This window comes from Neofelis nebulosa, chromosome 1 (assembly GCF_028018385.1).
Source record: "Neofelis nebulosa isolate mNeoNeb1 chromosome 1, mNeoNeb1.pri, whole genome shotgun sequence".
Lineage (NCBI taxonomy): Eukaryota > Metazoa > Chordata > Mammalia > Carnivora > Felidae > Neofelis > Neofelis nebulosa.
In genome coordinates, this window is record NC_080782.1 from 163,270,592 (window position 1) to 163,292,676 (window position 22,085).

The 22,085-nt window shown below is 53.8% G+C and overlaps 1 protein-coding gene across 1 annotated transcript; it reads left to right on the forward strand.

Annotated features, from left to right (window-relative positions):
• The first annotated feature begins 929 nt into the window (after nt 1-929).
• LOC131519504 (sperm acrosome-associated protein 7-like) lies at nt 930-19,768 on the forward strand. The gene is made up of 6 exons (XM_058742615.1): nt 930-1,124; nt 4,623-4,685; nt 6,029-6,127; nt 7,012-7,107; nt 17,028-17,108; nt 19,547-19,768. The coding sequence occupies exons 1-6, from the start codon at nt 968-970 to the stop codon at nt 19,618-19,620; spliced, it is 570 nt and encodes a 189-aa protein (XP_058598598.1). The 5' UTR covers nt 930-967; the 3' UTR covers nt 19,621-19,768.
• Nucleotides 19,769-22,085: the final 2,317 nt, after the last annotated feature.

The following is a 22,085-nucleotide window of genomic DNA, read 5'->3' on the forward strand; positions in this document are numbered from 1 at the left end:
ACTATGCAACTTTCTGTGTGTGTTACAATCTCATTGGCCACTGGCCCCTATAAATCTGCTACGCCTCTTAACCTAGAGGTCCAAGTCCCTGCTCTGCTGTGTCGGGTATACTTGGGCCCAAGCTCGAGCTTGCAAATAAACCCTTGTGCTTTTGCATCGGTATCGGCTCCTTGGTAGTCTCTCGGATTTGAAATCGGGGGCATTACAAAACTGTCTTCTTGACTTCATTTCCATATGCCGTCTTCTGTGTCTTTGTGTCTTCACACGAAATCTATCTTGAATAAATCTTTCTCCTATTAACCTGTGACTGTCGGTTTCATTTTCAGACACAGCCAGGAACCACAAAAGAGTCAAGGAATACTTTCTTCCACCTACAAGGGCCAGAGTGACCACCGCTGTAGCCCAGGGCTTCCCAAATTTCTTGTGCACAGGTATCTTCCTGGATCTGGGGCAGATTCAGATTCTAATTCAGGAGATCAGAGCTGGGCGCAGAGAATGCGTTCCTAACAGGCATCCAGGGGCGAGGTGGACACAGATGAAGGATATGCAGGACTGAAGAAGGAAGCGGAGCCCAAAACAGGTATAAGTAGATGGGCTCCCCAAGGCCCAGACAATCTCCCACACCTTCCCAGGGCACAGACCCTGAGCATGACACTCCCTTCCCCGAACACGTGGCAGGATCTGGTTCACTTCCCGCGGTAGCATCCCAGGTCCATGGACACCACCCTCTCTGTACACAAGAGAGCCTAGCTCACTTCCTGCCGTGACGTCCCACGTCCCACGGACATGGCCCTCCCCGCACAGGGGTCAGGACCCCTCTCACTTCCTGCCGTGACGTCACACGTCCCCGGACACGGCCCTCCCCGCACACGGGGCAGTACGCCACTCACTTCCTGCGTGACGTCACAGGACCCTGGACACCACCGTCCCTTCATAAGGGGCAGGACCCTGTGCACTTCCTGCCGTGATGTCACAGGACCCTGGACATTCTAGGGTATCCTGGAGACCAAGGTCTTCAGGGCATGCCGGAGGGAACATGGCAGGAGACAGAGGAGTGACCCTGTTTGTCCTGCTGCTGTCCTGCTGGCACCACGCGGAGCCCCAGCCCATCAACACGATTTCAGGTACAGTCACAGGTGGGTGGCTGTTGGGCGCGTGGGAAACGCACGTCTCCCTGGGGCTGAGTCAGGGCCCTCCCCACCTCCCCAGTTTCCCATCCATTTCTGGGAGAGAGTGAAGTGAGTTGAACACTTTTTCTACCTTGAAAGTCCTTTTCAAACTCCAGAACCCCATGGGGAAGGAGCGTATGCGATGTATTTTCACTTTTTATCATAGATGATTTCTAGGGTGCCTGGTGGTTCAGTCGGTTGAGCGGCCGACTCTTGATTTGGGCCCAGGTCTTGACCCCAGGGTCATGGGATCCAGCCCCGCATTGGGGTCCGTGCTGAGTGTGGAGCCTGCTAGGGGTTTTCTCTCTCTCCCCTCTCTGCCCCTCTCCCCTGATCATGCACATGCTTACTCTCTCTCTCTCTCCCTCTCCCCCTGAACTAAGGAAACAAAGACAATTTCTAACCTCCTGAAAGTCGAGGGGCAGCACAGAGACCCTGCTGCTCCCCACCGTCCACCACCCTGCACTTCCGGCACACACACACTGGTGCTGTCCCGGGACCTTGTAGTCTTATCCAAATGGTCTTACTGCTTCATGTAAACCTTTTCTTGCTAACGTGAGGCGGTTGTCCCTTGCACGCCAGTGTCATGAAGACCCGGACAAAATTAACGGAAGCCTGCACAGCAGCTCATCCCGGCTGCACCCGATCCGCTGTGGTCCCCGAATGCCCTTGTCAGGGAGGGTGCCGATCACACCCAGGATGGCCCCTGCATGCCTCTGGCCCCGGCCCTCCCATGCTGGCCCCTTCCTTGTGGAGGATCCAAGCGGGGACAGGCCGGTCGGGATGGGATGGGACTCTGTGACTCCCCAGCAAAGGATGGCAGGGAGGGGGTGCTCCGTGACCCCCCCACCCGACTTCCTGCCAGGAAGCTCTATTCTCAGGCCACCCGGCCACTCTTACACCTGCCGCACAGGTCACCACAGATGGAAGGAATGGGGCCGAGATGGTCCTCCAGCCCCAGCTCCCAAGGATGGCCGAGTGGACCCTGAAGGCTCACCCACAGGGTTTGGGAGGCTCCTCTGAGAGCAGGACCACGGGTGCTGCCCGAGCCAGCTCTGTGTCCCCTCCCGCCCTTGCCACGCCCACACTTCCAGGGCGGGGGGGGGGGGGGCGAGGGGGGAACGGGCCAGCTGGCCGCAGTCAAGCCAGAAGTCAGGTGGTCCTGAAAGGACTGAACATCCCCAACTTCCTTTTCTTCAGCAAACTGAGCTCTGAGACGCTTCCCAAGGACAGTGTCCTTTGCGACGCCGTGGGTGCGGATGGGGCTGTAACAGGTGGGGGCCGTGTGTCCCCCATGGGAGGGCGCGTCCCTCCAGGCTGCTCCTTCCTGCTCAGACTGTCACATGCCAGTGCCCTCGGGAGGTGCTCCCAGTGCCCAGTGACAGAGCACTCCTCCAGCCCTAAGGCAGCCCGCCCCTCCCCGACCTGGTCTCCTGTCCAGACAGGGACACCCTTAGGTGACCGTCATGGTCTTCCCGGCTTGAAAGACTGGTTAAGGGCAGTCCCTAAATCATTTTCTGAAAGGAAACAGTGGGTTTCCTTATGGGCTTGCGGCTGGGGAGCAGGGGCGTGGGAGTACCCGTCTCCGGGGGTCCCAAACAGACCAGCTCCGGCCGCTGACAAAATCCAAAGGTGGAGACAGTGGTGGTGACACGAGAAAGTATATTTCGGTGAGGCCGACAGCCAGAAGACAGCGTGGACTGGCGTCTCCAAGACTGTCTCCAAATGCAAAGACCCTTCCAGGTTTATCTGCAGAGATGTGGGACAGAGGCCAAGGCACAGGCAGATGGACAGGAAGGGTCATGTGCATCATTGTCATGGGGTCCATCACGTGTGGGCTCCGGCCGGCTCAGGCAGTTTCCATTCCCATCAGAGGAGGCTTTGCCCTCTGAGTCTTGCTTGAGTTAAGGGAGAAACTGGAAATGAGAACTTCATCTATTAGAAAGTTTGCAGTCAAAACGGGGATGGTTGAAGTCCCCCCCGCCGGGGGCTTACCGCCTCCCAGGGCACTGGTGCCGTTGGCCAACGTGAGCCGCCCCTACCACGAGGAGAGACAGGAATGGCAGCCATGGGCCTGGTTTGCCTTGTTTTCCCCAAATTAACCAGAGCACAGCCGCAGAGGTCAGCAGCGAGTCCTTCCCGGTGTCCGGGATGCGCACTGTGCAAATATGGAGGAGTAGCCAGGGATCCTGGTAACTCCGGCGCCCGGCGGTTTGAAGCTGAGAGACTGTCAGTCGGAGGTGACAACAGGCGAAACACGCCACAGCCACCACTGTTGACAATGCACTTTGAAAACCGTGCGGATATTCTAGAGCATAAATATTTTTCTGCACACGCGTGCTGCCTGACTGGCACAATACTCCCATTATAATCACGGACAGACACAGAATGAAAAGAGTATTTTTGACAAAGTGCTCGCTCGATGCAGCTGTGCCCATTCTTAATGACTCATTAATGCCTCATCCTCGGCGAACTGTACTTTTGTTTGCCTCTTTGCCGGGAGGTCAGCACACTGGGAAGCGATTGTCATCTCCGTGCAGACCTCCTTGCAGAGATTTCCGCATTGTTCTAAGCCCCGTGTGCAGATGAGGCCATTGGTATGCAGATTGTCCGTCATTAAAACCATTTGAAAATCAGCGTCGTCACCGGTTTACTGTTGGAACGAGAGTCTGCAGACGCCTGCGAGCTCTGTGCAGCCGGGCAAGGTGGCGCTGCCCAGCGGGTCCCGGGCGTGCCCTCTCCCCTCCCCGGGGGCGGGAGGGGAGGCTGACCTTGACCCTGAGTCGAGGAAATGGACGAGGACACCCAGCTCTGAGCAAAAGGAGTAGTAGGGAGCCCCCGGCTGGTGCCGCTGTGCGGAAACCCTCACTCCATGCACTGTCGGGCCCCCAGAAAGGCCGGGGAGGCTGGGGGTCGGGCGTCCAGGGATCCCACGGAAGTCTGCCGTCTGGCCCGGCCGGCTCACCCCTGAGACCCCGTGCCTTCCCTGTAAACAGACCACCTGGAATCACTCTGCTTCTGAAGGGGAGAGAGCCGGTGGCCAGTCTCTCTGGGACCCCCTCCCGACCAGAGAACCCCCACCGTTCCCCAAATCAGGTCCCTAAGCTCCCAGAGGCACCAGCTTCTGGAGCCCTTCAGAAAGGACGTGCGCGTCCCTCTTGGTTGGCTGTCCGCGGAGCACGTGCAAGGGCAGTCATCCCTGGTGCCAGGACACGTGTTCCCTTCTGAGGGACGGTGCCAGCGAGCACTGCCCCACACGGCAGGAGTCAGAGCACAGGGCACGTCCCTCTACCACACGGCCACCTTGCCCGCCACTTTCCGGATGAGAACCCAGTCCTGGGAACCCCTTGCAGGCCTCTCCCCCCTGCAGCAGGCTGGTGGGCGCCGCAGAGAGAGAGATCAGTGCAAATTCAATGAATTGTTAAACTGTTAACTTTTCTATTTCTTTTCTAGGTCCACGTACGGTACTGCCACCAAATTTAAAAAATTTTGATGACAACGTGGCTGCACTATTTGGTAAGGAAACTCCTTGTATCAAATGTCTGGTCTGTATTTGGAGGGGTGGCTCGTCACACAAGGTGGAGACATGCGATTTGGTTTGAAGCTAGAATCACACGCCTGTGGCCCCACACAGGTGTGAACTTAGCCAGACTTGGAAGGGCGAGGCCTCGTCAGGTGAACTTTCCAGCAAGAATGGGGCACCAGCAAGTCCGCGAGCGGTGGAGACAAATGCTCCCAAGTTTCCTGGGGGCTCTGACCGTCCCGGGCCCCGCAGGACGATAGTCCTGACACCAGCACCCCCTCCATCCCGTGGGCCGACCCCCCAAAGTCCCAGCCACTGTGAAGAAAGAAAGGATGAGTCACTGGGATTTCTGATCAACTAAGCCCAGAAGGGGAGCTGAGGCTCCCACTCCACCCACCCACACTTCTCCCGAGTGGGGACGGGAGAGTAAGACATCCGTGTCTCTGGAAATAAGTGAGGCCACCGCGTGAGAACAGCAGGGGCTGCCCATTCAGAGCTCCCTGTAGCAGGGCATCCACCAGGCCACCGCCATGTGCTTGTGGCAGAGACTCAGGTGGGTGGGGCGGGGAGAGCTCAGGGTGGAAAAGAGGTGGCTGGGGGCAGGGACCCTGGGGGAGGTGCTGGCCCAGGACAGCTGTGGGGAGGTGCATGCAGGGGGACAGACAGCTTAGGGGAGCCCTGAGGGAGGCCTCCACCTCAGTCCCCGACTGTACTAAGGGCTTTCCACATACACGGCTTTATGTGACCCTCGTAACACGCCTGATGAGATAAGACAGACCCATTTTACAGAGGAGAAAACTGAGGGTCCAAGTGGAAGCTGCCTGGGTCGTGATCCAGTGAGAGTGGAACCAGGACGTGGGTCCCGTCTGTCTGACGCAAAGCCCAGTGCGCTTACGTTAGAAGCTTCCTGGGAGCTGTCAGGGAGGCGTAGAGGGAGAGAGAAAACAATGCTGCGTTCTGCAGAAATCGGGAAAGACCGTGTGCCTCCAAGGGGACAGCTTGGGGAAAGTCTCAGAGGGGACAGAAGGACAGAGGGGCAGAGAGTAGAGGCGGGACGGCATCTGGACCAGGCTTTCTAGCCTCGTGTCTTTGGGGAACAAAGTTTATTGTCCAGGGCATCTGGACGCCCTCAGGTTTTCAGGAGTTGTTGAGGGGGGCAGTGATCTCCCACCCCAGACAGGGCTCTTTAGAGACCCCAACCCTGTCCGTCTCCATGGTGCCCCTTGAGTTCTGGTTTCTAGTCCCACTTCACAGACTGCCTTCGGTCCAGGTAGAACAAGAGGGTACCATTCCTGCTCCGTTGGTTCTAACATGTCCTTATGTGCTTTTTCCCAAGATGAAATTCTAGTCCAAGAGATATTGGATCCAAGTAATTCATCATTGCTTATGACACAAAGACCACTACCAAAATCAACAACGATTATGAAGAAAAAAAGCAAGTATACATTTTTTAAACCTGTGATGGTGTGTACTCCTAGAGGTCTGTGGTTGTGAAGACACAATCCTACCAGTTTACATTCTTTAAGGCCAGCTTACTTCTGGGGCAAAAGCAAATGGCGGTGTGCAAGAAACAGGTGTCCGGAACCTTCTCTGTAACCTTCCCGAGATTGAGGCGGCCAAGCCGAGGCTGGCGGAGACGAGTTCCTCTTATTTTGGGGTGGTCTCGGGGGTGCACACGCAAGCAGGCTCTTGTGCTCAGGATGCAAAGGCGGCTTAGCCACTGCGGGAACGGGGGGGACACATGGAAACGGGGACTTGCGACCACCTGCTCACTGACACATACCTAAGCGTTGAGAGCGCGGGCAGTGACATTGACCCCATTGCAAGCGGGACAGAACAAAGGTCTGAAGAACCTGCCCGAGGCCACACCGCTAGTAGTGAACGTGGAGAGAGAAGGCGCTTTTCCAAAGGGCGGTTCCGTGGTGTCCGGGGTGCGTGTCGATCAGTGAAACAGCTCGCTGAGAACCAAGACCCAGTATTTGGCTGACAGTTGCCAAGGGGAGGCCGGGAGCAGAAACCCACAAGAAGTGCGTGAACTGCATTCAGCAGCCAGGAAGTTCAGCACTTTCTTGCAATTGTGCACCCAGATGTGAATTCCGGTTCCTGGGATGAACACCACCCAGCATCTGCTGGAGCCCAAACTGCTGGGTTCAAGGCGGTCAGATGACGCCTGACTCTGGTACATGTCAACTTTCCAAGGCATGTTTTCAGTAGACCTTGACAACTGTTAGCGTTCCGTAAGATACAGTGTGGACCCAAATGTTCACGTGTATGTAACCAAAAAATCTTTTCCTTATTTTTTCATGGTCTTCATCAAAGAAACCTATACTCAAACGGATTATAAGATGGATATTAATAAGAAGCATCATAAAAAGAAATTCTCTTCTGGGAAAGAAAAAAGGCCTTTCTTTGATGGTAAATGCAACCCGGTAATGCCCCTGCCTTAGGAGAAGGTGGTGGGGAGGACAGAGGAGCCAGGCAGATGTACACGGGGATGTCCCTGTCATGGAGGATGAAAGCGTGGCTGGAGAGAGATTGAGGCTGCTTCACCCCAGTGGGGCTGATTTCCCCGTCTCCATCGAGGAACCGCCTGCCCACCACCCCTGCTCGTGGTCCTGACCCTGGAGAAGCAGAGCCTGGCAGGAAGGTCCCAGCAGGCAGGTGGCCACTAGCCAGGAGGAAGGGCCGCCACACTGCCCGCCCCTCCCACACGTCAGCTGGGTACCTGCCCCTCCCGGGGGGTCAAGGGTTGGGCAGGGAGAGCCAGTGTCTCCCCCGCCACCAGGGAGGTTCCCCCGGAGTGAGGGAAAGTGTCCCTCCAATGGCCAAGGTTGCTGAAATTAACTCAATGTTCAGACTCTGAGGCTGAGGAGCTAGCCCCCCATGGGGTGACAGATCTTTTCCTCACCCTAAGGATGATGCAAAAGAAAGGTGCCCATGTAGCTCGCGGGACGCCTGGCCCGTGAAGGGTTGTGGCGGGCCCTAGAGGAGGGACCAGGTCCTGTGTACCAGGCACAGTGGAGGGGAGCTGAGCATATTTGCAGGCCGGGCCCTGGAACCTGCATTTCAGTCCATTCCACAGAGACTCTTCCCCAGGGAACCAGCCTCTGGTGTTTGGAAGGATAGAATGAGAGTAGGATTTTCATGGCAAGGAACATTTCTAGCCCCTCTGGGGTTGTCCCACCCACTGACTGACTCAAAGTGCCTAATGGGCATGAATACAGCCAGAAGCCTTTGTTGCAGGGGGGCTGCAAATAGGAGAAGTTAAGGAAGGGTCTATACTGAAGGATGGGTGTGTCTCCACTGAAGGACCACTGTGACCTAGAGCGCCTTCAGGGACACACTCTCCCTGCATCACACCCATCAGGCTCACTGGAGAAGCAGGAGGAAATAAGAATGGACAGGAAAACCTGAGCCAGTGAGAATGAGAGCTGGGGAAGGGACTGAGTCTGGGGTGGGGGCATCAGAGAAGCCACCAGCCCTCCAGGGTCCTGGGGCCCAGGCCCACCCTCAGAGGGACCGTGCAATTCCCAGACCCATGGTGCATGCATGGACAGCTGCAGACAACGCTGCAGGCCACCCCTGTGCCCATCCCCATCCTGGGCTGCACCCTGAAACTCGCCTGAGGGCTCAGCAGAGCACCCCACCCTCCCCACACGGCCCCTCTGCTGCTGGGACGCACCCTAGCCTTCCCCGGGTTCCAGGCAAACGCCACCGTTTAACATAAAGGCCTCCTCCCTGTGTCAGCAACAGCTTCGTGTGGCAGAAGTTGTCTGTGCCCCCCTTAGCTCGAGAGTGCTGTTCCGATGGAGAAACTGAGGCACGGCTCGGCTCAGGGACTGCCCGTATCAGGTGGCAGGCTGAAGGTAGATTGGGAGCCAGCCCCAGGCAGGACTGACTGAGGGGGCAAGAAGGCGTGGTGCCGGACCCGCCGGTCAGCCTGGGAGGGACATTTCCACTGGGTGCAGAAGAGTCTCTGAGCCAGCTGTCCCTGGAGGAGCACCGTCCTCTTTTGGGGGGGGACCATAGCTGTCTCCCCCCACCCACCCCCACCCCGGACCTAAGGCGCCCTCACTACCCACCCAGGGGACAAGACCCAAACCGCTGAGCGCACGGAGTGCCACGCTCTCAGCAAACTTAATGATGGTCCACCTCAATAAAGATCTCTGTTTGCAAACTGGTGCAGACAGGCGGATTGTCTCTGGCGACTTGTACAGGGAGGCAGGTGTTGCCGTGGCGTGTGCGGGAGCGAGGCTCGTGTCTGGTAACAGGAAAGCGACGGGATGGGTGAAACGTGCAGGATGCAACGTCTAAAACGGCTCCATCGTGAAACCAGTTTGGACTTACAACCTAGGAAAGTGGTAGAGTTTCCCGTGTTCCTTCCACCCAGCTTTCCCCAGTGGTAACGTCTTACGTAACTCGAGTGCAATTACTAAAACCGGGAAGTCCACACTGATGCAGTCCTGCCTGGTAACCTACAGACCTGGTCCAAATTTTGTCAATTATCTTCCCAATGCCATTTTTTGGCTCCAGGATCCATTCAGATTCCTCCTGGCAGCTACCGGTGACGTCACATCTGTCGTTCCCGCCTGGGGGATTACCTGGTCTCTGTCTTTCATGACTTTGGGGAGTACTGGCCAGCTACTTAATACAATCTCTTTCAATTTGGGTTTGTCTGAATTCTCCCCACGACTAGATTCAGGTTGCCTTCGGGGCAAGAATGTTAAAGAAGTGATGCTATGTCTTCCTTCGTGTGTCCCATGAGGATGTGCATGATGTAGACTATCTCATTACCCGGGGTGGGGGGTGTTCACTTTGATCACTTATTCAAGGTACTGTATACCCGGTGTCTCCATAATCAACTTGATTTTTTTTCCATGTGTAAACAATTAGTATTTTGGGGGGAGATACTTTCAGACTGTAAAAATACCCTGCTTTTCACCATCGTTTCACCGCTAATTTAGCATCCATTGTTCCTTTTTAAAAATCGTTTATTTATTTTGAGAGAGAGAGAGCACACACTCATGCATACATGTGTGTGGACGGGGGAGGGAGAGAGAGAGAGAATCCCAAGCAGGTTCCATCCTCAGAGCAGAGCCCAACATGGGGCTCAATCCCATGAAACATGAGATCATGACATGAGCCAAAATCAAGAGGCAGCCATTGAACCGACTGAGCCGCCCAGGCGCCCCAGCATCCACCACCTCTTAACTGCAAGAATTACCACTATAGTATTTGCCAAAAGGTGATTTTCTAGCTCTACCATTCCTTCTACATTTGCAAGGAAGAGCTGTACTTTCTTAAAAGGACTTTACCTACTTGTTGATTCCATTTTGTTTAGATCCGTGTAACATATTGGTCTTCACTTTATTCAGGGGGTTACAAACCACTACTATTGTGCATTTCGCTTCTTTGGTTTTCTTATTTGGAGCTCGACACACTGGCATTGCTCTTGCACACTTTCCCTGCCCCAGCCCTGGGAGCAGCCAGGTCTGCACAGAGCCCTGCTCCCCCATGCTGGAGAGGGGTAGTTAGAAGCCAAAGTCAGGGTTGGATGTGTTTGCTGCTCTGGTGGGGTGTTGTTTCCAGGCCCCCTGCTGGACAGAGCCAAGACAGATGTGTGTGGGCACAGATCTGTGTTTCCACACCTATCTGCTCAGATGTTGGGCATCATGAATTCAGACTCATTCCACTGGTCCCAGACCTGCCCGTGAGGCTCATCCTACCTCCTTCCTTTTGTCTGTGAGAATCCTGGGCCTCCTGCCCCACTAGAGTCCGTGCTTTGCTCAGTCCCAGAAAACACAGAAGTAGCCCAAGAATTGCTGGTGTAGCCCCACCCTGCGAAAAACAGATTTACTAACTAGCAGGCAAGATTTGTGTACCGCCTTTCATGTTAAGCCTTAGAATATGTCGTCAGGTACTTCCTTCCAAACTTCCTCGTCAGGCTCTTTTCTTCCCGCCCTCCTAGTTACTGACTTGTACTATTCTGCTTTGGGTCCCTTTTCATTGTGGTTGATGTCACTTCCTTCTTTTGAAGTATATAGCCATGATTCTAATACAAAAAGTCTTGCATCTAAGAATTCCGCTTCCGCTGTGCCCCTAACATTGGTGCCACCCTGCTTCTGTCCACCCGCTGCCTCACGTCCCACAGGGACCAGCCCCATCATCCTGCCTTATCCTTCCCATGCTTCCTTGGGCACAAATGAGCAGGTACCTGTTTATGACCCTTTTTTGGTACAAGATTACTCAGTTTACTGTTTTATATCGTATGTCTTCTTAAATGTTTTTAAGCCACTTCACTGAAGTCTGATCGTGTGTATTTTCTTATAACTCTTTTTCTGTGCATGAAAGGTAGCACAGTATGGATATCTGGCACTTCCCTCTCTTAACCTAACAATCTGTGCTATAAATTATTCCACATCCGTTTACAGAAGCTTCCTCATTACTGGTTTTTACACTTGTCTAGATCTGCATCGTGTGGACAGAGTACAGCTTATCTAACTGCTCTCCCACCCGTGGGCTTTCAGGTTGTTTCCAACACTTTGCCAACAGTGCTGCAGTGGGTACCCTTCGCACATGTCTTTTCATGTTGTTGGATGTGCATCTTCAGGGTAGACGTCTACACATGGTCTGCTGAGTGAAATCAGGAGTGTGTGTGTGGTCACATTTGAACCACCAATAACCCACAGAAGGCTGTGCCCGTTTGTGCTCCCACCTGCGGTGTGTGTGAGGGCCTGTTCCCCTGCAGCCTTGGTGACAGTAAGTCTTCCTACTTTTACAGCTTTGACGATCAGATAAATGAGTTGGAACAGCTTCTCAAATGTTTATGGGTCATTTTAAAAAAATATTTATTTATTTTTGAGAGAGAGAGAGACAGCGTGAGTAGGGGAGGAACAGAGAAAGAGGGAGACACAGAATCCAAAGCAGGCTCCAGGCTTTGAGTTGTTAGCACAGGGTCTGATGTGGGGCTTAAACCCCAGACCACGAGATCATGACCTGAGCCAAAGTCCAATGCTTAACCAACTGAGCCCAGGTGCCCCTGTTTATGGGTCATTTTAATGTATTTTTGTGATCTGTTAATACCTTTTTCTCATTTTTCTATACCTTAATTTTTTAAATGTTTATTTATTTTTGAGAGAGAAAGAGCAGAGGAGGGGCAGAGAGAGAGGGAGAGAGAGAATCCCAAGCAGGTTCCACACTGTCAGCACAAAGCCCGACACGGGGCTTGAACTCACAAACTGTGAGATCATGACCTGAGTCGAAGTTGGACCCTTAACCAACTGAGCCACCCAGGTGGCCCTATAACTTAGTTTTTAAGAATTCTTTATATGTTAAGGATATTAGTCTTTTGTCTGCGATGTATGTCACTAATATATATCTTCCTCCTGTTAGTCAACTGCCTGTTGATATTGCCTGAAAATTTATAAACACAGGCTCATGGGGAGTTATGGTTTGAATCAGTCCTTTCCGCACATCAGGCTGAGAAACATAGTTTTAGGGTCTGGCACTGACACTGCTAAGACGCTTGGTAGAAGCAAAGGAACATACCCTCCACCAGGCTGCACGTGATGTTCTTAGCCCACTGCCCTCCCAGAGGTGAGCCTCCGGTTCACCTGTGGAATGTGTGAGGCGACACACACACTAAAAATAGCACATAACAGAACAACCTCAAAGTATAGAATAAGCACACATTAGGACTTTTCTATTTAGGAAGAAAGCTGCCAAGAACATTGTTCGCACCCTAACAATGACAAAAAGGCAAATAACCAACAAAACCACGACTTCTCTTGAGCCCAGCAGAGAGCCAAAGTCAAAAGGCGACCAGGTGGGCTGAATTCCCACAAGGGATGAGCATCTCCGTGGAGGGACGGGACACAGGTCCGTGTCAGCTTTGACGGAGCATGGGAAAGACAGGTGGCCACCAATCAGGTGGGTAAGAAGAAACCAGCCAATGTTTTGCTAATTCTTAAAGGCCAAGTGTGGGCTGTAGGTCAGTTTTGCGTAGCTGGGCCCCAGACTCAGGATCTTAATTCTATTCCTCAGCTCTTTTCCACAGGGCTCACCTGGGACAGGGAGCGGGACAGGAGACCAGAGCAAGCGCTTGCTCTGGGGGCAGGTGGAGGTGTGTATGTGATGACCGGCTTCTGCCGGGGGCCACGCGGAAATGAACTAGAAACTGTCTTGGACCCCTGACTCACTCCGATACTATAGGAGTAAGGTCTTAAAAAGAAGTGGAGAAAGGGAGCGCCTTCACCTTCCAGGCATCAGTAGGAAGCAGTTCAGTACTTTCTCATTAAGAATGAGGTTGGCTGTAGGTTTCTCGTAAATGCACTTCATCTGCCTGAGAAAGTTTCTCACTTCTTATTTTGCTGAGGGGTTTTATTATGGCTTTATGTCCAATGCTTTTTCTACATATATTTAAATGATTGGACACTTCTTTTTCTTTATTATGTTACAATCGTGAATTACATTGATTTTTAGATGCTAAACCAACCTTGCATTCCTGGGATAAGACCTACTTGGTCATGACGTATTATCCTTTTCAGTTTTGTGCTACTTAACTTGCAAATATTTGCTCAGTATTTTTCACCTATGTCCAAATATCGCTAAGGGTTTTGCATCTATATTCATAAGAAATATTGGTTTGTAATTTTTTCATTTATTTTTTTTGTAACATTACTGTCAAATTTTGGTTAAAGTTAAGCTAACCTCATTTAATGAGTCAGGCAGTAATGCCTCTTATTTCCTGTAAAAGTTTGAGTAAGGTTGGTATCATTTCTTCCTTGTATGTTTGATACAAGTCACCAGTAAAACCATTACTTTGCATCTTTTGGAAAAGTTTCTGATAAATTAAAAAATTTAAATATCTATGTGACTATTTGGATATTTTTCTTTAAATATTTTTTCTGCTCCAAAATTTTTCTCTTATTCTTCCAGGACTCAAATTACACACATGCATTATACCTTGTGATGTTGTCCCGTGGGTCTTTGAGACTGTTCATTTTTTACATATTTTCCTTTCCATTTCCATTTGTATAACTTCTCTCTCTCGCTCCTCCACAGTATCTCTGTCTACTGTTGAGCCCATCAGTAAAATTTTCATTTCAGGTGTTGTATATCTTAGCTCTGTAATTCTCCTTCGATTCTTGACCATAGTTATTTCCCTGCTATTCTCAGAGAATATCTTTTCACTCCTAGTGCTTTTCTAGACCTCATGAAGCATGTTTATAATAGCTGCTTTAAAGTCTTTGCCTAATAATTCTACATCTGAGTCATCTAGAAGCTGGTATTGTCAATTACATTTTCCCTTGAAATTTGGTGATATTTTTCTGATTCTCTATACATTGAATTATTGTGTGTTTATTCCTGGGCATTGTAAGTATTATGCTGTTTTCGATTGAACCTTCTGGAGAACATTAATGTTCTTATTTTAGCAAGCCATCCCACCTGGTTAGGCTTCCACAGTGTACTTGATCTTGCCATTTGTGAGTGGTGGTTTGAGTCTGTCTCTTCTCTGCTGGTTTGAGGGTCCCGTGTATCCATCAGCTAAAGGAGGAGGCTGAGACGGGTGGGGTTTCACACCCCGAATCAGGAAAGCCGTCTTTCTGGAGTTCTCCCCTCCCGAGCCCCCTCATGCACGCTCTGCTCCCAGGGGTTCCTCTCCCTGAGGCCAGAAACATGGAGTTTCTATCAGAGCTCCAGGGCCCTTGCCACTGCATCGCAGCCCGGCTCGAAGCCAGGAAGGCAATAAACACAGACGCGTGAAATCCACACCTCCATAGCCTCCTGCGTGTGATCTCTTTCCAGGAGCCTCAGGTGGCTCCCGTGTGACTTCGTGCAGAGGTTTGGGTTGGGTGGGGGGCTCACGCTAGCAAGAGGCCGCCAGAATTCCCACATAGCGTTTTTGTTTTTTTAAATTCCATGAAATGCAGACCTTCCAGCCACGAGGAAATGCTAACAGAAATGCAGCCTGAGGCAGGATAAAGTGACCCTTCCTCCCCGGTGACCTCCCACCTGACCCTTACCACCTCCCACCTGACCCTTACCGCCTCACCTCGAGCTCCTCTGTCCTCAGGCCTGAGCCATCTGCTTGATCTGGGAAAGCCGACCCGGAGGATTAGGCAGCCCCTGTCCCAGCGCACGACAGTGGAGGTGGACCAGGTGGAGGCGGCGGCCTGTTCAGGCTCAGGCTGCCTGTCCTGGGCCGTGCCCACCTCCTGAAATCTGTCATTGGCTCTGGGATAACGTCAACTGCCTTAACGTCCTTTTCCGTGCGTGTGCCCTCCTTTCCTTGGGGCCCTCCTCTTCCCTTTTCCCCTTTCAACCAACGACCTCACTGGGACACTTAGGTACTTCAGTTGTCTCCTCCCCAGGGAATAAGGAACACACGGAGTCATTCTGAATCTGATTGTCAGGTCAGTGGTGTGTCCCACGATGGCCTAGGATGGCTGCCATTGGCCCCCAACATGTCTGGGGGCTGTTCTGTTGCTGCTTATTAGTGTTTGAGCAGGCAAAGTTTGGCAAGGGGAATCTTTCAAAGGAATGGATCTCTAATGATGGAGCTCCGGCCCTTTTGGCAGAGGGCTGGGCCGGGGCCCAGGTCGGGTGGGGCTAACTCTCAGGTCCACCAGCCACACTTAGCAGGTGGTTTCAAAATTTGTAGCCACCACACCTCCCAGGAAACGAAACAGCCTCGGGGGCCCTTTGGCTGCACGCCCAGAGTCCACCCCATGGCCCAGGAGCAGGACAAAGGCCACCTGCCTGCCCGGGAGCCACAGCACCCTCGGGCCCAGGTAGGGCTCCTGCTCTGGGTCCCCACTTAGAGGACCCACATGTTACAAACATCAGAATCCATCTGATTTCTCTTCCTCCCTGTAGGAAATTTTCTTAAGACGTTGGCAACCAATGGGACAGAGGGAACGAAGGAGAGGGAAGCATAGGGGCACCAGGGCCCCCAGCAGGGAAGGCTGGGAGTGGGGGTGACGGTGGGCGAGAGGGGAGTGCCACCACTCATCCTGGGAAACCAGAGAGAGGGGGGACTCCGAAAGTCTCCTTCAAATCACAGCAACAGCACCTGCATAGACGGGCTACGCAAGGTCGCTGTGCCCCCAACCCCTCTGCCTAGGGGCATCACTGGGACGCAAGGAGCTGGAAGAGGAAGGGGACCTGGGACAACCCGGGTTCTGCCCCACCTGCCCCAGCTGGCCTGCGGCTGTGGTCTCCTTCACCCTGCTGTCTCAGCGGGGAGCAGGCTGAGGGTCCCATGCGGGAAGGTGGGGACATGCCTTGTAACTCCCACAGTGGGACACATGGCAGGTGGTCTCCATGAGCCTCTGGGGCCCTGCCACTCTGGGGTGGCCCCTCCAGGAGCATGCGTGACAGAGTCCTATCAGAACACCTCCCTGAGGACTAGGGTCTTAGGCTGAGCCACTAGAAATGACCGTGCAGATCAAAGACGGTCCGATACCCGCTCCCGGGAACCTTTCGGGGCCCCTGCGGCTCAGCGTAGCTGGGCACCCCCAGGCGTCCCTTCTGTCCTAGCCCACGCAACACACAGGCCCCTCTGGGAGCAGGTGTGCATCCTGGGCCTATGGCCACAGGCGGCGCATTTCTGGAGCTCCAGCCCCCACCCCCAGCGGGCACATGGGTGGGCTCTCAGCAGGGCGGTCAAGCAACCCCATGTGTTGAGGACTCATTGCTCAGGGCTACGCTGAGCTCCACCACCGACTGCCCCAGAGACAAAAAAGTAGAGACACCACAATGTCGTCCTCCTATGCCACACCTGGGGACAGCACGGCAAAGAGGGTTTAAAGTAGGCTCCAAGGAATGAATCTCTAATGTGAAATTCTGGCCGCCACAGCAGGGCACCTCTTGGAAACTGACAGGCTCTCCTTCCTGGGCTGGAGCCCTTCTCTCCCACTAAGCGCCATGGTGGGACTGCCAGTGGAATTTCTCCTCTTCCCAATGGCTGATCTTCTGTAGCACAGTCTTACGTTTGACTTCGTGATGACACCTGTCATGTGCTAAGAGACATTGCACGGCATGGGGGATGGTATAGGAAAGCGGCACACGCAGCCCCATTGTGAACTGGTTGACGAACAGACGGAGTGTGTGTGTTGACCATCCCAGCCCCTTTCTGAGCTGACGGGAGGGAATGAAAGGTCCATGCAGGGCCACAAACCACGGGGCCATGAGCCCTGAGGAGGCAGTGCAGGGGACAGGCCCAGAGCCCCAGCTGAGCTCCAGACAGCCTGGTTGAAAGGAGAAACAGGAGTTTGGAATTAGACCACAGTTGTGTGTTAAATCTTGATCATTGTGCTTAATTTTTCCCACAGAAGAGGAGAAAGAGACACTTTATCAGATTAAAAGCCTAGCAGTTCTGGAAAAAATCATTGACAACCTTCGAAGAGCTTTAGGTAAACGGAACTTGGGGCCATCTTGGTGACAGGTAAGTGTGGAGGACGGCTGCTCCTGCCCCTGCCGTGGAGAGAAGTAAACCGTCTGCTCCAGGGGACAGCTCCCTGGAGGGGCAGGTGACTCAGTCCCTGGGCAGACTGGCAGGGACCCCCACGGGTTTCCTGTGTTGTCATTGCGGGACTCCTGGCCCATTGAGTCCAAATTCCACGAGTCCTGGGCCACGTGTGGGTGTCCCCTCCCTTCTCAGCTGTCCCTGGGACCTGTGGGCCCACCACTACATACCACAGGACCAGGCCCACAAGGTCCCCAAGCCTCCCACCCGGGGAGTCCCACACCTTTGAGCGCCCCTGCCCTCTGCCCTCCCCACTCCTCCCACCCCTGCCCCTTCAGACAACTTCCTAATTGCTGAAGTTGGTCCACGAATTTCCCCTGGTGGCTTCTGCCCCGGCCCCATGCTTCTTCCTGGAACTTTCCAGAACACTCCTGAGCCTCTTCTCCAGGCCAGTCCTCCTCCTGGCCTCCCAGCCTCTCCCAGGTAGACTCTGTAGTCCCGTAGACGGTTCGAATCAGCACCTCCTGAGTTCTTTCTACCACACACCGGTCCACGCACCCTGAGACCACCGGGTTTGGGGGCGCATCACGCCCACATTTCAAGCTAGTGTTAGCGAAGACTTCCGGGGGTTTGTAAACGGGCCTCGGTGCAGCCCCATTAGTTGGGTCCTCATAGAGCCAAGTGCAGGACCAAACACTTACACCTGGCCACCTTCATTTGCCTCCATCAGTGCTCACTGGGCACCTACTACGGGCCCACACCCTTCCCAGTTCTGGGGACTGAGCACCGTGGACAGGGACCCCTGCCCTCGAGGTGCCCACATTCCAGGGGAAGGTTAGATCGCCCTCCGCTCCAGCCTGCTGGGACACTTCTGGGTCCGGCGTCTTGCGGTCAGCCGCTCCTTCAAACCGCACCCCCCCCCCCCCCGCCCCCGTCATCCTCTATGAGGCCAGCCTGCTATTTTGTCCTTTGTTTAAATGCCCAGCAGGGTGGAACCACAGACGGGTCACTAGAGACCTTGCATTGTGTGACTGGTCACCAAGCAGCCAGGAACCACTCTGACTGTGCGGGGCCAGAGCCAGCCCTGGGACCCCGAAATTGCAGGCCCCCCACAGTCTGCACCTCCCCCCAGTGGGAAAGCCCAGTGCAGTCGGGGGTTGAAAGGGGGGTGAGCGGTTGCCCCGCCCACCACAAACTTACCAACCGGTACTGACATCCAGCCACTTTCTGCTGCTTTAGTCAGATGTCAGGGAGACTGCCAAATCCCCAGTCCCCGGGCCCTGAGAATTCTGTCGTGAGAACAGGAATGTCCCTATGGCTCCAGTGTCTGAGGCAGGGCCTTTCCACCTGCTGTGGCTCCTGCACGTTGGCCCTGGGCCCGCCTGTCTGGGGGATGGGTGGCGGGCACTCCTCTGGTGCCAGGGCTGGGGGCCCAGCAGTGCGTGCACGGGAGGGACCGAGGTCCTTGACTTCCCAGAGCCTGACATCACAGGACTGCGTCCACAGGGGGTGCCCCCGAGGGGAGGGGACACCCCCAGCCCAGCCCAGTAGTGCTCAGAGGAGCCCTCACCGGGTTTGGAGGCAGAAGGCCGTGGCAGTGAGGCATTAAAGGGTGCGGCCTGGCCCCCACCCGGTCCTACCTCCGCGACCGCCTCCCCACAGCTCCTCCCCTCTCTGCATCCTGGCCTGGGCTCCCCAAGATCCTGCCAGGGCTCTCCCCACCTGGCCCACTGCCACCCTCACCCGAACCCACACCTTCCCCCTCTCCCTCCTGCAAACAGTGCCTCCGAGTTCGCCCTGACCTCTCGGGGCTCCGGCTTGCCCCCTGCTGTCCTCTGCATCCCTGCAAGCCCACTCCCCCCACCCGGACTCCCTCCTCTCATGGCTCCTTTGGGAAAGTGAGGACAGTCCCCCTCACTCAGTGGCTCATCTATGTGCACACTCAGTGCACATGGGGTCAGGCTCCCTGCCACGGGCTGGACAGCGGCTCAGAGTGCAGGATTTGGAGTCGGCCTGACCTGGGTTCAGATCCCCAACTGACTCCCAAAAAGCTGTGTCGACTTGGGGTGACCCAGGGCAGGGGACAGCACATCCTAAGCCTCAGCTTCTTTGTTCTCTTAAGTGGGGTGCTCAGAGCACCTGCCCCACGGGGGTGCCGGGGGCAGACTGAGGTGCCCACACACATTCCCACCGCCCTGGACCTGGGGGAGGGCCACACCCGGGATGACCCCGAGGAAGTCTCTTGTGGTAGGTCAGGTGCCCCTCAGTCTCTCAGCCCAGGGCTCAGCCCAGTACACACCCGTGTGAGCGAACCACAAGAGGGTGTGAAACCAGCTTCCTAGGAACACAGAGGATTTCTCAAGAAAATCTCCTCTTTCCAAACAGGCAACACTCTCAAGCAAAGACTACAGAAGCACAGGCGTTTGTTCAAAGGAGCCAAACACCACAAGGGGAAATAGAGCCGGAACTGAGAAGCCAAGACTGCCTGAGGGGACATCCACTCACCCCGCCACTAGGAGGAAAAATAAAATAGAATCACTATTTTCTATAAAGAAGAATCTCTTTATTCAAGGAGTGCCGAATAAAATGAACACATTTAAATATTAACTTAGAGGTGATGTGGTTTTTTCCCTTATACTCCAACCAAACAATGAAAGTGTAATTGAGCCTGAAAAATGAGTGTCCAAACCTTACTGTTGTCTAACAGGATGAACTTTGAAGAAACATAACCTCACAGCCTATGGACCCATTGGGATTCCCCAGAGAAACAGAACCCGCAGGATATACATGCCCAGGGTCCACCCCCCACAGGTGGCAGCCTGAGGTCAAGAGCGCGGGGAGGGCCGGTTAGCCCTGGCTGGGAGGGGAAGACCCCACGTCTTCTGAGTAACCGGTGAAGGAGGAGAAAAGGACGATACAGGCCTCTGGAGGAGGGTGAGGGTGAGAGTGAGGCTCCCACGTGCGATTCCACGATGGGGCTTCTGCCGTTTTTCCCCGTCCCGTTCTCTGCAGAGCGGAGGGGGCTGCTCCTGTTGTTCCAAACCAGTCTCGGTGCATCATTTCCTGGTTTGAAGCTGCATTTGGGACGTTAATTCTGCAAATTAAAATAAGTAGTCGTCATGTGTGTTTTGGGTGCAAGAGCCATGGCTTGGGAAGGTGCACAACACGTCGGGTTTTATACAGCAGGCTCTTGGGGATAATCCCCAACCGTCATGCGCCTTCATTTATTCCTTTCTGCTCCTGGGAAGTTAGAATTTTTAGTTTTCCAGGAGGTCGGTCGTTGTATTGCTATCTCTAAATGTTGTTGTGGACCAAGATCATCTATGTTGGGGAGAAAGGGAGTGGGTGGTGGTTGTTGAGATGTCCTCTCGGAACACAGACATGAGAGGGGGTCTGGCAAGTGGTGTGTTATGAAGCTACGGGCTCTAGACTTGTGGCTCAGGAACAGACAGAACCTCAGCAGAACAGAGTGGGGTGTCCAGAAATCCTGAGAGTCGTGATGTGTGGTGCACACGACAGACGGTCAATGCAGAGCCACACGGGAGGTTTGGGGACAGTGCACGAGCCCCCTGGGAAAGCACGAAGTCAGAGCTTTAACACACGCCGCCCAGGATGGGTTCAAGATGTAAATATCAAGGATATCAGCACCACAAAGCCTGGGAGAACACAGAAGGCAACGGTGCCAGTCTGGGTCCAGCCACTCATTTAAACAGAGGAACTTGAACTACAACAGTCCATGTGGTCGGGGAGCAAGGGTGAAGGTGGAGAGAGAGCAGTGAAGGGGACCCCGGGGCTGAGGGAGGGTGCCCTCAGACTCAGAAGGGCCTGTCCCTGAGACCAGGGTCCCGGCTCGGTGGGGAAGGTGCCCAACCAGTCGGCCCCAGGTGCAGGGCGGCAGGAAAGATGGTCCGCGGGGGGCTGGGAGGAGCTGCGAGGCCGGCCTGTCTCTCTGCGTGTGCCCATCGTCCTACCGCCACAGGCCCCGCAGAGCAAGGGTGAAGGAACAAACAGGGCCCTGCCAGACCAGGATGGGTGGTGTCCCTTGTCACGTGCCCTCCAGCAGCCCCAACTCCTGAAGCTGAGCGCTGCGTCTATGGCAACCGAAAACCCGTCAGGACATCCCACCCACTGTGACAGAGTGGACGCCACAGCAGAAGCACAGTAAGTCGATTGCTAGCACAGGGATATTGTCATAATCTCAGCATTCTTTTCTTAGCACAACTCCAAGGACAGCAACTATGAAGAAAAATACGTGTTCAGACTTGACTGCATAAAGCAGACGAGTCTGGCCAAGGAAAGGGAGACATTAAAATAGTGAAGACAACCCTGTAACATGACAGAGTCAGTATTCTTAAATATAAAAGGCTCTTATAAATTAGCAGAACAGAGGTGCCTGGGTGGCTCTGTTCGTTGAGTGCTGGACTTCGGCTCAGGTCATAATCTCATGGTTTGTGGGTTCAAGCCCCACATCGGGCTCTGTGCTGACATCTTGGTGCCTGGAACCTGCTTCAGATTCTGTGTCTCCCTCTCTCTCTGCCCCTTCTTAGCACGCTCTCTCTCTCTCCCCCTCTCTCTCTCAAAAATAAATAAATGTTAAAAAAATGTTTTTAAATAATAAATTAACAGAACATTTACAAATAACCCAAGCGAACCAATTGGCAACTCGGCAGGAATACGTAACACACAGGAACCTAAAACACATAGACCCTCCGTAGCAGTCTCATTCATATTTTTAGAATTGTAAGTTAATGACGTACATACTTGCTGGATGAATCGTTTCTGCATATCAGATTTCCTAAAGTTAAAAATACGATTAATACCTAGTATTGGCCAAGGTGTGAGGAAACAGGCAGGCTCAAACATCGTTGGTGGGAGTGTAAATTTGCCCACATTTTCTGAATGGTAACTTGGAAATGTATGTAAA